Source organism: Idiotropiscis lumnitzeri, chromosome 13 (genome assembly GCF_059441095.1).
Source record: "Idiotropiscis lumnitzeri isolate Australia: NSW breed Sydney's pygmy pipehorse chromosome 13, RoL_Ilum_1.0, whole genome shotgun sequence".
Classification (NCBI taxonomy): domain Eukaryota; kingdom Metazoa; phylum Chordata; class Actinopteri; order Syngnathiformes; family Syngnathidae; genus Idiotropiscis; species Idiotropiscis lumnitzeri.
In genome coordinates, this window is record NC_142403.1 from 16,573,168 (window position 1) to 16,587,215 (window position 14,048).

General features: G+C 41.8%; 1 protein-coding gene across 1 annotated transcript; it reads right to left on the minus strand.

Annotated features, from left to right (window-relative positions):
* Positions 1 to 1,316: 1,316 nt before the first annotated feature.
* On the minus strand, positions 1,317 to 13,464 carry LOC148324751 (uncharacterized). The gene is made up of 20 exons (XM_088312337.1): positions 13,264 to 13,464; positions 11,223 to 12,337; positions 11,009 to 11,148; positions 9,666 to 9,836; positions 9,284 to 9,578; positions 9,100 to 9,209; positions 8,228 to 8,256; positions 8,107 to 8,141; positions 7,092 to 7,266; positions 6,379 to 6,538; positions 6,184 to 6,307; positions 5,857 to 5,888; positions 5,685 to 5,769; positions 5,572 to 5,606; positions 5,522 to 5,538; positions 5,160 to 5,362; positions 4,991 to 5,062; positions 4,219 to 4,241; positions 2,140 to 2,176; positions 1,317 to 1,540 (listed from the first exon to the last, which is right to left on the minus strand). The coding sequence occupies exons 1-20, from the start codon at positions 13,270 to 13,272 to the stop codon at positions 1,462 to 1,464; spliced, it is 2,946 nt and encodes a 981-aa protein (XP_088168463.1). The 5' UTR covers positions 13,273 to 13,464; the 3' UTR covers positions 1,317 to 1,461.
* Between the last annotated feature and the right edge of the window lie 584 nt (positions 13,465 to 14,048).

Consider the following 14,048-nt stretch of genomic DNA (forward strand, 5'->3'; position numbering starts at 1 on the left):
ATGAGTATTTATTGAAAAAAAAAAATAATTATGACAATAAACAAACTGACAAAAGTTCAATGTGTTGTGTTTCCATCGATTTTTTTTACACACAAAATGATAGCCAGAGCAAAGGTCTCGGAAGGTGCCTAAATGAAAGTGAGTACTATGATGTTTTGGGGTGGTTTGCTTTTGGAAATCACCAGTCAAGATCTTAACGGAAATGTTTCTAACGATATTCATAATGGTCTGCTGAACAATAAGCACACCGACACAATCAAATCCAGCAATGTGAACTAAATTCTTATTTTTCAAGCACAATACCTGCCCGGTTGTCAAGATTTTCCTGACTCAATATTATGTTGCATGTGGTGTTTTAAGGGGAAATCAACCCAAGTACATTTTTTTGCAGTAATATTTGTGCCTTCACTCATTGAAACATGGTGTTCTGATTAATATTCTGCAAGTGGAATATAAATTAAGCAGCAAAGTGCACCAGTTTTTAGCCACCTCAGGTGGCGGCCATTTTGTCACTATCCGTCGACTGAAAATGACATCACAGTTGCTCAGGGCGCAAAGAACGAAAATTCACGGCCCACCTGTCTTTTGAAGCCGAGCCACGATTGGTCGTTATAGGAGCCCTGAGCAACTGTGATGTCATTTTCAGTCGACAGCAAGTGGCAAAATGGCCGCCTCCAGAGCTGTACAAAAACGGGTGGATTTTACTGCTTCCCTTCCCCTCAAAACATGAAATTGCCAGATTCTTACCTTTTTTTTCCCCCCTTCTCTGTTATAAATTTAAATACTAAATGAAAAAAATACTTTAAAACAGTCAAATCATTCTGTCTTCATTTCATCTTTATTGTTGTAAGCATAAAGCTGCAAAAAAAAAAAAAAGTTATAAGTTATCGGAATTATATCATCGGAATTGCCAGTGGCGTAAAAAAACAAAAAAACCAAACGCACATCAGTCGGGCCCAAGTGTGTACCTAATGTAGTGGCCCAATGCGCATACAAGTCCGGCGTTTGTGAAGCTAACCAAAGACGTTTCCAGATGAAATTTGGACTAGCGTGAAGCGAGCGGAAAAGGATAATAGCTAGTTATGACGATTACATATACATATATCTTTCAATCTAAATAATATTTCCTCATAGGCTGAAACACTGCAAACTGGTAAAGGCTCGAGAGGAACCTGCGAGTTGATCCGATCTTGCGTGTGTCGCTCCTGTTTTTCCTCTGGGAATCAGCACTCCTGTGCTCAAATTGCCTGCCGTCTCAGTTCGCGACACAAAGAAGTCCAGAAGAAGATCCACTCTCTTGTGAGTCCAAAAAAAAAAAAGTCCGAAAAGTGGAAGGCGTCACAGTGTGAAGAAAGGCCCCCTCCTGCTGCAAAAGAAATCAAAAAGAGAAAAGCAAATGAACAAAAATCAATCGTCAGCAGCAGCGATTTGGAAGCATCCTCACCCGTTTTTCTTTTTCGTCTAGTCGCTATTGTCGGCGTACAGCTCCGGAGGAGGTAAAATGAGCAAATCAGGATGTTCGAAATCCATCGCCTCAGGCCTGTGGTGAGAACAAAGCAGATATCGGTTAAAAAAAAAAAAAAGGTTTGGTTGGACTTCCAAAATGCAACACATGAACTATTATTAGTTATGGAGGGTGGAAGTTTGTGGCATGCGCAAAATGTGAGGCCGCACTAAATTAACGATCCAATACTGATCATTAAAAAAAATTATTGCATTGAATAAATAAATATATTGCTGTTTTTTTTTTTGATTAGTGCAATATAAGGTTTATTTATTTTTTTAAAAAAATATTGATTATGTGTATCACTTCAAATATGGTTTCGGTACATGAACGGCAAATATATCAGAAATGATTTTAATCGTCAAACTTGATCGTATAATGAAAGTCGTAATTATGATTTTCATCAAGACGACTTTTTCTTCTCAAATCCATTTCCGTCTCATATTATGAAACTCGTGGTTGACATTTTCTATTTCTTCCAAACAAATACATGGCGACGGAATTTCAAAAAGCCAACCTGGGCCACATAATAAGTGACTAATAACGCTTTGATTACTCCCGACAATTATTTCCTCATGCGGCACCTGAAGTGAGTCACACGTTTGCGTGTGTGTGTGTGTGTGTGTGTGACTTACTGGTGAACATCATGCTGGTTGCCAAGCACAGGCGGCCCTGAAGAGCAAGCAAAGGTGTGTTGTTTGGCAAGTGACGCCCGACAAACATGCCAAAAAAAAAAAAAAAGTTAGGACGTTTGTTGACACTGGCAGCGAGATATTCATTAATAACAACTTTATTATTTCCCTCTCCAAATGTTTTCTTTTGGAATCATTTCCAGTAGCTGATCTGACAAAATTAAATCTCAGCCTGGCAAGTACATCCAGTTTTCAATTGGAAATCCCAAATTTAAAACTAACGTCAAGACCTACCAGGTGCGTTAAACCCTAATTTGAAACCCTAAAAATCCTAACCCTTGGTTGAAAAACTTAATCCTCATTTGTAAGACTAATTTGAAATCCAGATTCAAAACTCTTATTTCAAAATGTAGCTTCAAAACCGTAACCAGGTCTTGAAACCCTACTTAAAAACCTTATTTCAAAACCTTAACCCTCACATGAAAATGTAAAATCCTAATTCGAAAATGTAATCCTCATTTGCAAGTCGAATTTGAAATTTAAAATGCAACTTTAAAACCCTAATTTCTAAAGTCTTAAAACCCTACTTAGAAACCTAAACCCCAATCCTCACTTGAAACCCTAATCTGCAATTTTAATCCTCATTTGTAACCCTAAATTGAAATGTAAGATCCAGTTTTAAAACTCCAATTACAAAATGTGAATTTAACACCTTAATTAAAACCCTACTTATGAAACTTAATTTAAAACCTTAACCCTCATATGAAACCCTAATTTGAGCTCCTAATCGAGGTTTGAAACGCTAATTTGGAATCTGAATTTAAACTCTAATCCCGGTTGGAAACCCTAATCCAATTTTGAAACCCTAATTCAGGTGTGAAACCAGAATTCGAAATTTAAACGTGGAATCCCAATGCAGATTTTCGACCCTTATTTTAAAATGTAACTCCAAACTCAGGCTTGTTAACTCTACAAAGAAACTTTATTTTAAAGCCCTAATCCAGATTTGAAACCTTAATTTCAAACCGCAAGAAATTTGTACTAGAAAGCCTGAACTGTGGCGTGCAAGCGATCACCAAAAGCGGGTCCACAAATCCCAATTTTCTAAGAGTTGCTTTTTCCGCTGTCCACATTTGTGCGTCAGGAAACCTGAATTTCCTCTGCAACATTTGTGTTCAGAAAAAGACACTTTTGTGGAATGGGTGCAAAGAAGCTCTCTCTCCGGGGAACTTTCTTACGTGAGCGCTCGACTCCCAAACAAGATGGCCTTTGTCATGTTTTTTTTTCCGCAGCACATCAAATGGCAACGCTTCAAACAGTCAGCCTCTATTCATCCGCCGCAAGTCAACCTCAACCTGAACCTGAACCGCATCTGAGACCAGACGAGGGGTAAAAGGTCACATTCAGCACTCCTGCGCTCAGTTTCTTCATATTTCAAAGTTTGCGCTCAAGAAATTCTGTCTTTTTTTATTTTTTTTATTTTATCTCATCCAATATGTTTTTGTTGTTATTTTTGCTTATGTCAGCAGATTGCCAATAGTGATTATTTTTCAGCCCGTATTGGAGCTTTTTGACCCTTTAGGGCTACTCGACTGTACTATTTGATTTAAAAAAAAAAAGACATTTAGGTGGCATTGTTCTACGTCATTATTCACTGCCTTTCCCAAATTTTACGTTTTCGAAACAAACAATAAGTTTTGATGAATCGCTCACCAAATTCTCCGTATTGTTTGACGACACCTAAGGAAGTGGATCAACTTTCAACCGTCTCTTCACTGGTTTTTCAACATTATTGTTCAATATTTTAGAAACAATCCGACCGATTTTCAATTGTTTCCTAACCAACTCTTAGGTATCACATGACGACATTTAAGAAAGAACCCCACTGATCTCTTTGCCGACTACGATATTTGTTATCCTTAATTTTAGAGACAATTTTACGGATTAAAAATAAAATAAAATCATCTCACGGCTTTAGTTAGCATTGTTGTACGTTTGACCGTATCGATTTCAAATCTCCTCCAGTGTCAAGGTTATTTATTTTGACAGTGGACAAATTTAAATTTTTGAGGCAGGACTTACTTGTTTCTGGATGATTGCTGCTGCTGTAAAAATAAAGACAAAAACAAGGTCATTTATTGAGGCACAATAAAGTCAGTGCAACGAGACATTACAACATACTGTTAGGCGATCACGGGAGAGTGGAAGAAAGGTAACAATACGCATTTTAAATCAGTTTTTTTCCCCTGAGGAACACGATATGATTTTCGGACTTTGTAAACGCAACGACGATTTGTGATTGGATGATTTATGAAAGCGGGGGGGGGGGGGAACTTCCGCCTACGTATGCAAACACTTCCGCCTTCAGCAGCGGAAGGACGATGTCATTCGTGTTCAGATCAAAGCAACGCGTCACGCGCAGTGCCAAAAAAATGTCCAGACCATTTATATATCAAAAATAGTACGTAAATAGTGATCGTTTTTTGATGACAATTTTGCACATAACTTGAATTGTATTTTTTAAGTTGTACGTGAATGTACAGTTAGTACTTGAAGATAGACAGAATACACGCGTGTTGATGGACAAGTCACGTGAGTTAAAAGGTAATGGTATGATTGAATTAAAATGTAAATAAAGATAATCCAAGTTAATGGAGAGAAAGCTGCAGATATTGCTGAATTGTGTTCAATATTTCCAGTGTACTCCAGTCAACAAATCATTTTAACATCTGCCAGAGGAAATCTGGCCGGACCGAAACACACTTTGTTACAGCTGCAGCTGTTGTGAATGCAGCATAGAAATAAAAATGTATTGAGGTGTGTTGTGTGGTGCATTTGAGTGCATCTGGCCTACCTGGCAGTTGGCTGTACTGCTTTGGGTGAATGGAAAAATGTAGCCAACTTTTGAAGCGCTTCATTCTTGACTCTTGATTTAAAGTCACACACACACAAAAAAAATGGTTTTACGGATCATGCAGATGATAAATCATACTTGTCAGTCTAAAAGTAGGCAGTGAACTCACTCGACATTGGGGCCGTCTGTGTGGTGGTCAACGCGGCTGTGCTGGTGGGTAACGTTGACGTTTGCGTTTCCTTTGAGGGAACCAAAGACATACGGTTGGTACACAAGTACAGTGGTACCTTCAGACACGAGTGTCCCGACATTTTTCGAGATACAAGCCGGCAAAAGAGACTTTAAATTGCTTATTGCCACGCCCCTTGAGGACTAAACATAAAAACAAGAAAATTACACATTATGCAGTCAAAAATAAAATATTAAAAAATACTATCGGACATGATAGAACAGATTAATGTCATTTCCATTCTTTAAATGAGGAAAGATGATTTGAGATACAAGCGTCATGAAAACAAATTTAACTCACACCCCAAGGCACCACTGTACTAAGAAATACAAGAAATATGATCAATCGTTACCCATGTCCGTCATGGAGATCGCATGGTTGTGGCTCCTGCAGGTAGAAATAGAATAGTGCATGGAGTAAAAGCAACAAACAACAAGAACAAAGACAAATTTAGCGTCCACTCACAGCGGAACCCGTGGGTACGCCGTGTCCGTCGGGGAGGAGAGCGCCTCGTCGTCATCGGCGGTCCATTCCTCACTCTCGTCCGAGACTGCAAAACATCAAAGTTGTTTCCAGCGACTCTCATATACATATAAAGAATCAAGACAAACAGCAAGAAGAACAAGAAAACACTTACAGCTCTCGGTTGGTCGGTAGACTTTTGAAGTCCTGGGAGAAAAAAAGCAGAATCGTGAAAACCCGAGAGATATACAAAGGACATTGGAGGAGTCACAGAAAGTTTGGTAAATTTAATTAAAAAAGAAAAAAAAAAAAGGTTGTGAATTTTACCATGCGGCTAAAGACGTCAAAGATCCATTTGAGTGAGTTAATGGTGGAAATTATTTTTAAATGAATTATCTGTGTCTCATAACTGTAGCGTTTAAACAGGGGTGTGTAGACTTTTCCTCATGACACTGAATGTGTTCAGCATGAACGCGGGGCTGTTTTCTTTGCTCTCACATACCGACTTCCCGCCATGATGACGTCCGCTTCCACTGGGCTGCTCATGCGAACGGTGGACGTTTTCTTCCCGAGCTCCAGCATCTCCTTGATGTCCAGCTCCACGTGGTCCACCGCGACGTACCCGTCTAAAGAAAACAAATAAGCACCACGTCAAGATTCCAATGTTTGCGTCACATTTGAATGCGGTGTGACTCACAGTTCATTGCGAAGTCCCTGGCCAACCATTTTCCTTTTGGGCAGTTGGTGGTGCGAATGATGCTGATGTTGTCGCCGGTCCGGACGGGCAGGTCGTCCTTGCGTCCTTTGGTTGTCACGGTAACCGTCGCCTGGTACATGGCCTCCTCGGAACCGGTGATCTATGGGGTGGGATAAAAGTGGGCAAGCACTTTTCATTTTTCTTGAAGGTACAATGAAGGCAGTATTTATTGGACCAGGTGTGGCTAAACTACGGCTCGGGGGCCACTTGCGGCCCCTAAATGTTTTAATCCGGCCTGTCGAACTTGAAAAACAAATGAATATACCTTGATAATGTTTTATTTTCTAAATACTGCCGTGTGTCAAAGACATATTTTGTTGTAATGCTTTTGTTTTGCTTTTAAAATTAAATGTTTTTTTTTTTTCTCAGATGAGGTGAGGTGACCAAAAAACTCCATCCATCTGCTCCTGGTCCGGCCCCTCTGTCAAATTTCAGAACCCATTGTGGCCCGCCAATCAAAAAGTTTGCCCACCCCTGTATTGGACAGTTGCCCAAGGAAGGAAGGGAGGAAAGAAGTTAGAGGATGCAAAATAAAAAGCACCACCTGCGGGCTCAGTCGGTCCAGCGGCAGGAATGAATCCCGACAGGTTTGTAGGCCGCCACCTTCCATCCGCCCAATTTCACCTCAGCGTCTTCTGTTGCCTTTAGCTCACCTTGAATTTCTTCCTGATTTCATTCTCGCGCTTCTCCCGCTCCTTTTGCTCTTTTTTCTCCCGCTCTTGCTTTTCCTTCAGTTCCTTCTTCTCCTTTTCCAGCCGCTGCTTCTCTCGCTTCTTCATCTCCTTGTTGTCGAAGCCCTCCATCACCGACATGGACTTCTTGTCGCCTCTGTCAATTGCAAGTCAAGTCATTGGGTTATAAAAAGAAAACTAAATATATTTTAAAAGAAATACAAAAATATTAAAATATTTTTTGAATCAATGAAATAATCAAATATGCAGTGTTCCCTCGCTGTGTTGCTCTCCGATTACTGCGGATATTCATTTGTGACCATAATTTCAACTATTTCAGTTTGACCTTGCTATTTTGCGTGTTTTCTTGCTATTTATCTTCCTTCTAAGTCTCAACATCCCAAAATGTCTCTTTTATTTATTTATTTATTATTTTTTCTTTTTTTTTAGGGGACATTTGTTTTATAAAAAAAAAATTCTACTTCACGGGAATTCACCTACTGCGGGCGGGGTGCTTGGGAAGTATCACCCTTGAAAAGTGAGGGAACACTGTTGTTCAAAAATAGCACAAAAAAATACAAAATACAAAATTTAAAAAAAATTCTACAAAAAAAAAATAAAAATATTTAAATATTATTCTGTTATGAAAATTAAATAAAGTAAAAACAATAAAATTCAAATGAACGTAAGGTAATTAAATGTTGTGAAGAAAAATAAATATATTTTAAAATGATATAAAATTAGAATAATGCTCAAACACATTTAATGAACTACGAATAATAGACAATTTGTAAAATGTCTCAAAAAACAAGTATGAATAAAAATAGAAGTACAATAATAAATCACAAAATCCTAAAATGAACTGAAAATAATCACAGTAAAATAGATTTAATTTAATTAGTCAAATAAAATAGAGTCATATATTTTTTAATTACATAAACAATAAAAAAAAAATACTGTAAAAATAATGATAACCACAATAAAATGAGGGCCTCACTTTCCAAACCAGCCTGCCTTGTTATTGCCTTCATTCTGCAAAAAATACAAATGGCTTGATTCAATCTACATCTCATTGTGCACATAATCAACACTCTTAAAAAAAAAAAAATTCCACTTACCGATTCCTGGGTGGCTTCCGCGTACGGATCTGTGGTAGAAGAGCCATTGCAATGACCTTAAATTAGCAATCGTTTAAGCGATACAACACGACAGCCTTCATGTCTATTAATGAGCCACAATCGCAAGATACAATTGGATCGTTGCCTCGATTTGATCGCAATCAAACAAACCTGCCAATCACAATTTCTGACACAAAACTGCACATTTCATCCCAGAATGCCTCAATAGCCTTGAACAAGGATCAACGATCCTGTTCCTTGAGGGCTGCTGTCCTGCCTGTTTTACTCCGTGCTGTAACACACCTGATTCAAAAGATCAGGATTGTTATCGAGCTCCTGCAGACCCGACTGATTATCAGATCATTTGAATCAGGTGTGCTGCAGCAAGGAGGGGGGCAGGACATCGGCCCTTGAGGAACAGGGTTGAAGACCTCGGGTCTTGAGACTTCATTATAGCTTGCCCATACTGATCAAAGAGAGCTTGTGTCTGATGCCACAAAGCAGCCCCAGAAGAATTTGGCTCTCGAGTGCCTTAATGGTCTAGTGATTTCATTGGACCAGACTTACGGAGATTTAAGACAGCACGTGTCTGACGCAGAAAAAAATCTTTCAGGACAGCATCTTTTGTCTTAAACCGCCTTCATCGTCTTATCAAATCAGTTGATACAAATGAAAGACTCTTTGCGCCGGGTTTAGCAAAGCAGCCCCAGAAGACCAATTTTTCTTACACTTTAGAAAACATAAACTGAGGCTCTATATTCCCTTGATGGTATTGTGAGATCATTGTACCCTGCAAAGATTTAAGATAACCAGCAAACCATCTCGCACAATATTTACAATCACTCTTCACTTTGAGTTTTTGGAGTTCTTACTCTTTGGCGGTCCTTTCTTTTTCCTTCCCACTTCAGTCTTTGCCTTCCTTTTTGACAAGTATAAGTCAGTACCGTAGTTCCCTGCCTCGGCGTTGTTGTAAACTTGATTTCTGCATGGCAAATAGAAAACATAAAAACTCGAGGAAATCCTTCTATTCAAAAACATTCCCGTCGTGAATCGTACCCTGCCGTCGCTTGACCGTCCAGTGAGGTAGCGAACGTGGAGTCTGCCTGATACGACGGTCGCTGGTCCGGTAATTGGCTGTCCAATGTGGGCAATCCTTTGGGGCCAGTTAGCATAACACCATTGTTGGCTAACGGTGGAAGGTCTTTTCCATCTGGAATCTCTGGGCCGGAGTACTCCCCATTTCCCCAGTGTGACAAAACCAACTCTGGAGACGGTGCATTTGAAGTCACGTCCCCAAACTGTGGCGGATTGGTCGACGGCATCTCTGGTAATTTGGAAGACGCTGGGATTGCTTAAGAACAACATAAATCAACATTAAACAAGTGTTAATCCAGGGTGCCCCAAAAAAATATACTCATGTCCAAAAGTAGGAACATACTGTTGTGTTGAACCGGAGGAGGCGGAGGATCGAAGCTGGGCGTTTTAATGACAGATTTGGCAGGCTTCTTTGGAGGAACCTCCAAAGCGGTTCGGTCCAAGAGGACGTTCTTGGGCTGAGGCGGCAAAACATCCAACAGCTCCGGTACGTCCAACGTCGGCGAGGCTTGCCCTGTGCACAGTTTTGACCTCATGAATCCCAAATACTCGTTGGAATTCCATGATGCTATCTCTCCGCAACGCTTGACATCAAACGGCTGCGTTATGAGTGCCGTGAACGGAATGCAGTCGGAGGAAGTTCAGTGGCGGACGACCAGCGGGATAAGCTGATGGGAGTGACAGAATTTGATTTGTGAGGAAACCAAACCAGTTGAGAAAGTTGTTGGGAGGTGACTGTAGCTCAAACGTCGGCCTTCTGGGAATGTTTATAGACGTTCAACTTTGCAGTAAAAAACCTTTTGTGTGATGTTTACAACATTTCGCCAACAATGGACGAAATAAGAAATCAGGGTCCAGGTTAATTTTTGGAGGGTTTTACAGTCACCCCCCCACCCCCAAGGATAAAAATCCTTTATGACAGCTTTTATAAAAATAATGCAGCAGTCCGTAAAAACAGCTTTGATCATAATACTTAAAGAGATATTGGTGGTCTGAACAAGTTTGTTTGTTTGGAAAGTTAGCCGAACATCAGCGTTAGCTGTTAGCCACATGCTAACGGAGTCTGGAAATGGAGGCGCCTTAGAAACGACTCGTTCCCATTAGGATTCGAGATGGGTATTCACACGGCTATTCGAGGATCTCCCTTGTTGGGTGGCTTCCCTGGTTGTCTGTTCACCACGAGAACACATGCGGCTGTTTGCTACAAACCTTGTACAGTAACCCCCCCACTTGTCGCAGGGGGAATAGGGACGGATCCTTGCTGCAAATAGTAATTGGCTCCCATCCATCCATCCAGCTATCTTCGGGCAGTAGGCGGGGTACACCCTGAACTGGTTGCCAGCCAATCGCAGGACAAACAAAGACGAACAACCATCCGCGCTCACAATCACACTTAAGGACAATTCAGAGTGTCCAATCAACCTCAGGGCCTTAAAGTCCATGTCTTTGGAATGTAACCGGAGTACCCGGAGGAAAGCCACGTCGGCACGGGGAGAACATGCACACTCCACATCAGTCGAAATGTATTACTTGGACTTCCGTGGGACTCTTTGATTTACACTTTTGCGGTTCAGCAAATGGCTTGCAACGTAAACCGTAAACTGTACCCCGATGATAACGCGAGTAAAACTAGGAACCGTCTGTCAAAGTGATAGCCTGAAGGAAATTAGATCGCTGAGGACTTACCGCTATTTATACTGTTGTACTCTGTAGCCCGAGAGTTCCGGTAGATGGGTTGGAGCTCCGTGAGCGAAAAGTTGGGGCTTTGAGGTAGGTGGAGATCCTCGGGAGACGGCGTGCTGGAGGCGAAGCTGTTTGTCTGAGAGCTGAGATCAGAAATGTCAGTCGTCAGTGATAAAATGAACATTGTGACACGATTGTCGCGATATGTCTCGTTTACTCGTGGTTTAGCTTCTTGCTGGCCTTCTGCAGAGCATCGAGGATCCTGTGGTCGGCCGCATTGGTCTTCCTCACTTGGCTCATGTCTTCTGCCCTCTCCAAGACTGAGAGAGCTGAAAAAGAAGCTTCACCCGGGAGAGACGACAGGGGATCTTCTGTCTGATTCCGGGGTTTCAGCATTGCTTCTATGTTGATCGGCGCTACACCACCCAGCGCACCGTAAGTCGGCTCAGGAGAAGGGGAGACTTCAGTTGCAGGGATGGAGACGGTGTGGTTGAGGGGTTGAGGCGTTTGCACGAGACTGATTTTACCTTGACGGTCAAGTATGGAAATGGGAAGAGTGGAAGTCTTCATCTCCAGTGGCATTTCACGATCTGGAGATGGGAAGTAAGGAGCTGGAATATGAGGAATGGAGGCAGCAGAGATGGGCATTGTGACATCAGAATCAGATGAGGATAAGAGGTTTTGTGGAAGAATCTCCCGCTCTGTTTTAACATCGGCAAACTCAGGAGGAATCGGGATGAGCGGAGCGAGTACAGAACCGTCCAGGGTGGGCTCGTCCAAGATAGGATCAGTTCGAACTTCATCCAGATTAGCTTTTGCGGGCCATTTCAGACCCAGAAAACCTTTCTTTTTAGAGTTCAGATCTTTGGAGGGAGCCGGTGCGGACACCAGATCCCCGGTCGTCACCAGCTGGGGCTTCTTGTCTCGAGTGTTGTCTCTTGTCAGCTTGTGATACAGGGAATTCTCATCGAGCGGTTCCTTGGTCAGTTTGTCTTTGCTGAGTTTAAGATTCTCGTCATTCTTGTCCATCGAGGTGGTCTTGATGAGAGGCTTCTTGCATTCCTTCTTCTCATCTTTGAAGACCACCCTGGGGGCCAGGGTGGTCCTTCCGTCCAGCGTCTGGTTGATGGTGCTTAGCAGGGAAGGGCGGGCCCCTGCTGGGAGGTAACGCGTGGGGCTGGTGGGGCTGGTGGGGCTGGTGGGGCTGGTGGGACTGGTGGGACTAGGGACCGCCTTGGGTTTCTCGGCGAGGGCGGGTTTCATCCTGGGTTGCCTCAGCAGGAGGTCTTCCTCTTGGAATTTCGCCCTCAGGGCCTTGAAGTCCATCGTCTGCTGGTGGGAAGATAACTGCAAAATATCAACCTCACTTGCAACAGCTGAATGCATCCTACTCTTAACGTTGATTTGATAAGTAAGGGGTGCGCCTCTTGTTCGGCTGACAACGATTATCTCCAGGTGACTTGTAAACTATCATGTTTGCATATGAAAAGTTATTTAGGCCTTCGGGCGACGTTGCTCAATTTTTCGACAAAGATCATCTTGTGACAAAATAAAGCTAATTAGCCACCGCATGCTAGGTGTGGATCGCTATCGTTGAAGTTGCACATTTGAAAAATTCTTCCAATTTTTAAGCCACGCGTACCTTTTAACTTTCAGTCGGATGTGGCAAACCTTCTCCTGAGGCCAAAAAAGTCATGTGACAAAATAATGCAAATTCGCCCCCACAAGCTATATCGGGATAGCCATCATTGAATTGAAGTTGCGCATTTGAAATATTTTTGTAAGCCACACATTCCTTTTAACATCCAGACCGAGGTGGCGCACCCCCTTACCCCCTTGCGCACACTTTCAAAATAACCACTTGACAAAATAACAACTACAACAAAAAAAAGCTACGTCACGTGAGACATGTATCGCCGTCGGCGATTTTACAATGCGCACCCCCGGGGGGTACACGCACCACTGTTTGGAATTCTCTATTTGAGAGCCTAGAAATGTGTAAAGCAGCCCATCCCCCAAAATATTTGGACCCACACACCCTCTTCAACATCCAGATGAGGTGACGCACCGCCTCTCTCCTACACACGCCCTCACAAAAAAAAAAAAAAAAATGATTCTAATAAATTTACGACAATCTTGAATAAAGCTTAAATGGAGGTTGGGTCACAGCGACCATGTGACAAACTATCCTGTACATTTACTTGCTGACTCTGACAGTCCTCCACCACGAGGTTAGATTGTGGAAAAAAAAAACGCACCTGAGCCATCGTATTTTTTATGTCCTTCCGAAGTTCGCACCACCAGTCAGTCAGTTTCGTCTCATCTTGGGTGCTGCCCGAACATATCGACCATTATAAGAAAGTGAAAAAAAAAGTGTAAGAAAACTTCTCACACGACTCATGCGTACTGAAGTCGGTTCCTGTGGAGGAATGAAGCCAAGTGGCAACACACACGCACGCACCCCCACACACACACACACACGCACAAAACAGTCCTATCCCGTCAGACGAGTCTACTTGGACAGATTCTCGAAAGAGTTTGGATGTTTTGTTTTTTTTCATCCTGGAGGAATGTCACTCGGCCGGTGTGAGTCACCGTCACGACAACTTGCTACTGGTGAGGACGTTTTTTTTTTTTTTTTTTTAACAAATACAACGCAATATGTAGCACGCAAGTTTGTAATATTAACCTTTTAAAGTTTTTAAAAAAAAAAAAACATATACTTGTATTTTGTGTCTATTTTTTTTAGCCAATAAGCAGTGAACCCCCACCCCCACCCCCCCCAAAAAAAAAAAAAAAAAATAAAAAAAAACAGAAGCGGTTGGGCAACATTCCAGGCTGGCAACGAAGTAGTCAAGTTCCTTATAATATGACAACATACACTTTCGGGATTATCGTTGGCATTGTTTGACCAGTCCAAGGAATTTCGCAAACTTCATGTGATGGCTTCAGTACGCCCAACAAAAATAGAAAGTCAATACTTTGTTTTTTCCTCCCAATTTTCATGAGCGCAACTATTTTTCTTTGGACATTTACGGCCTAT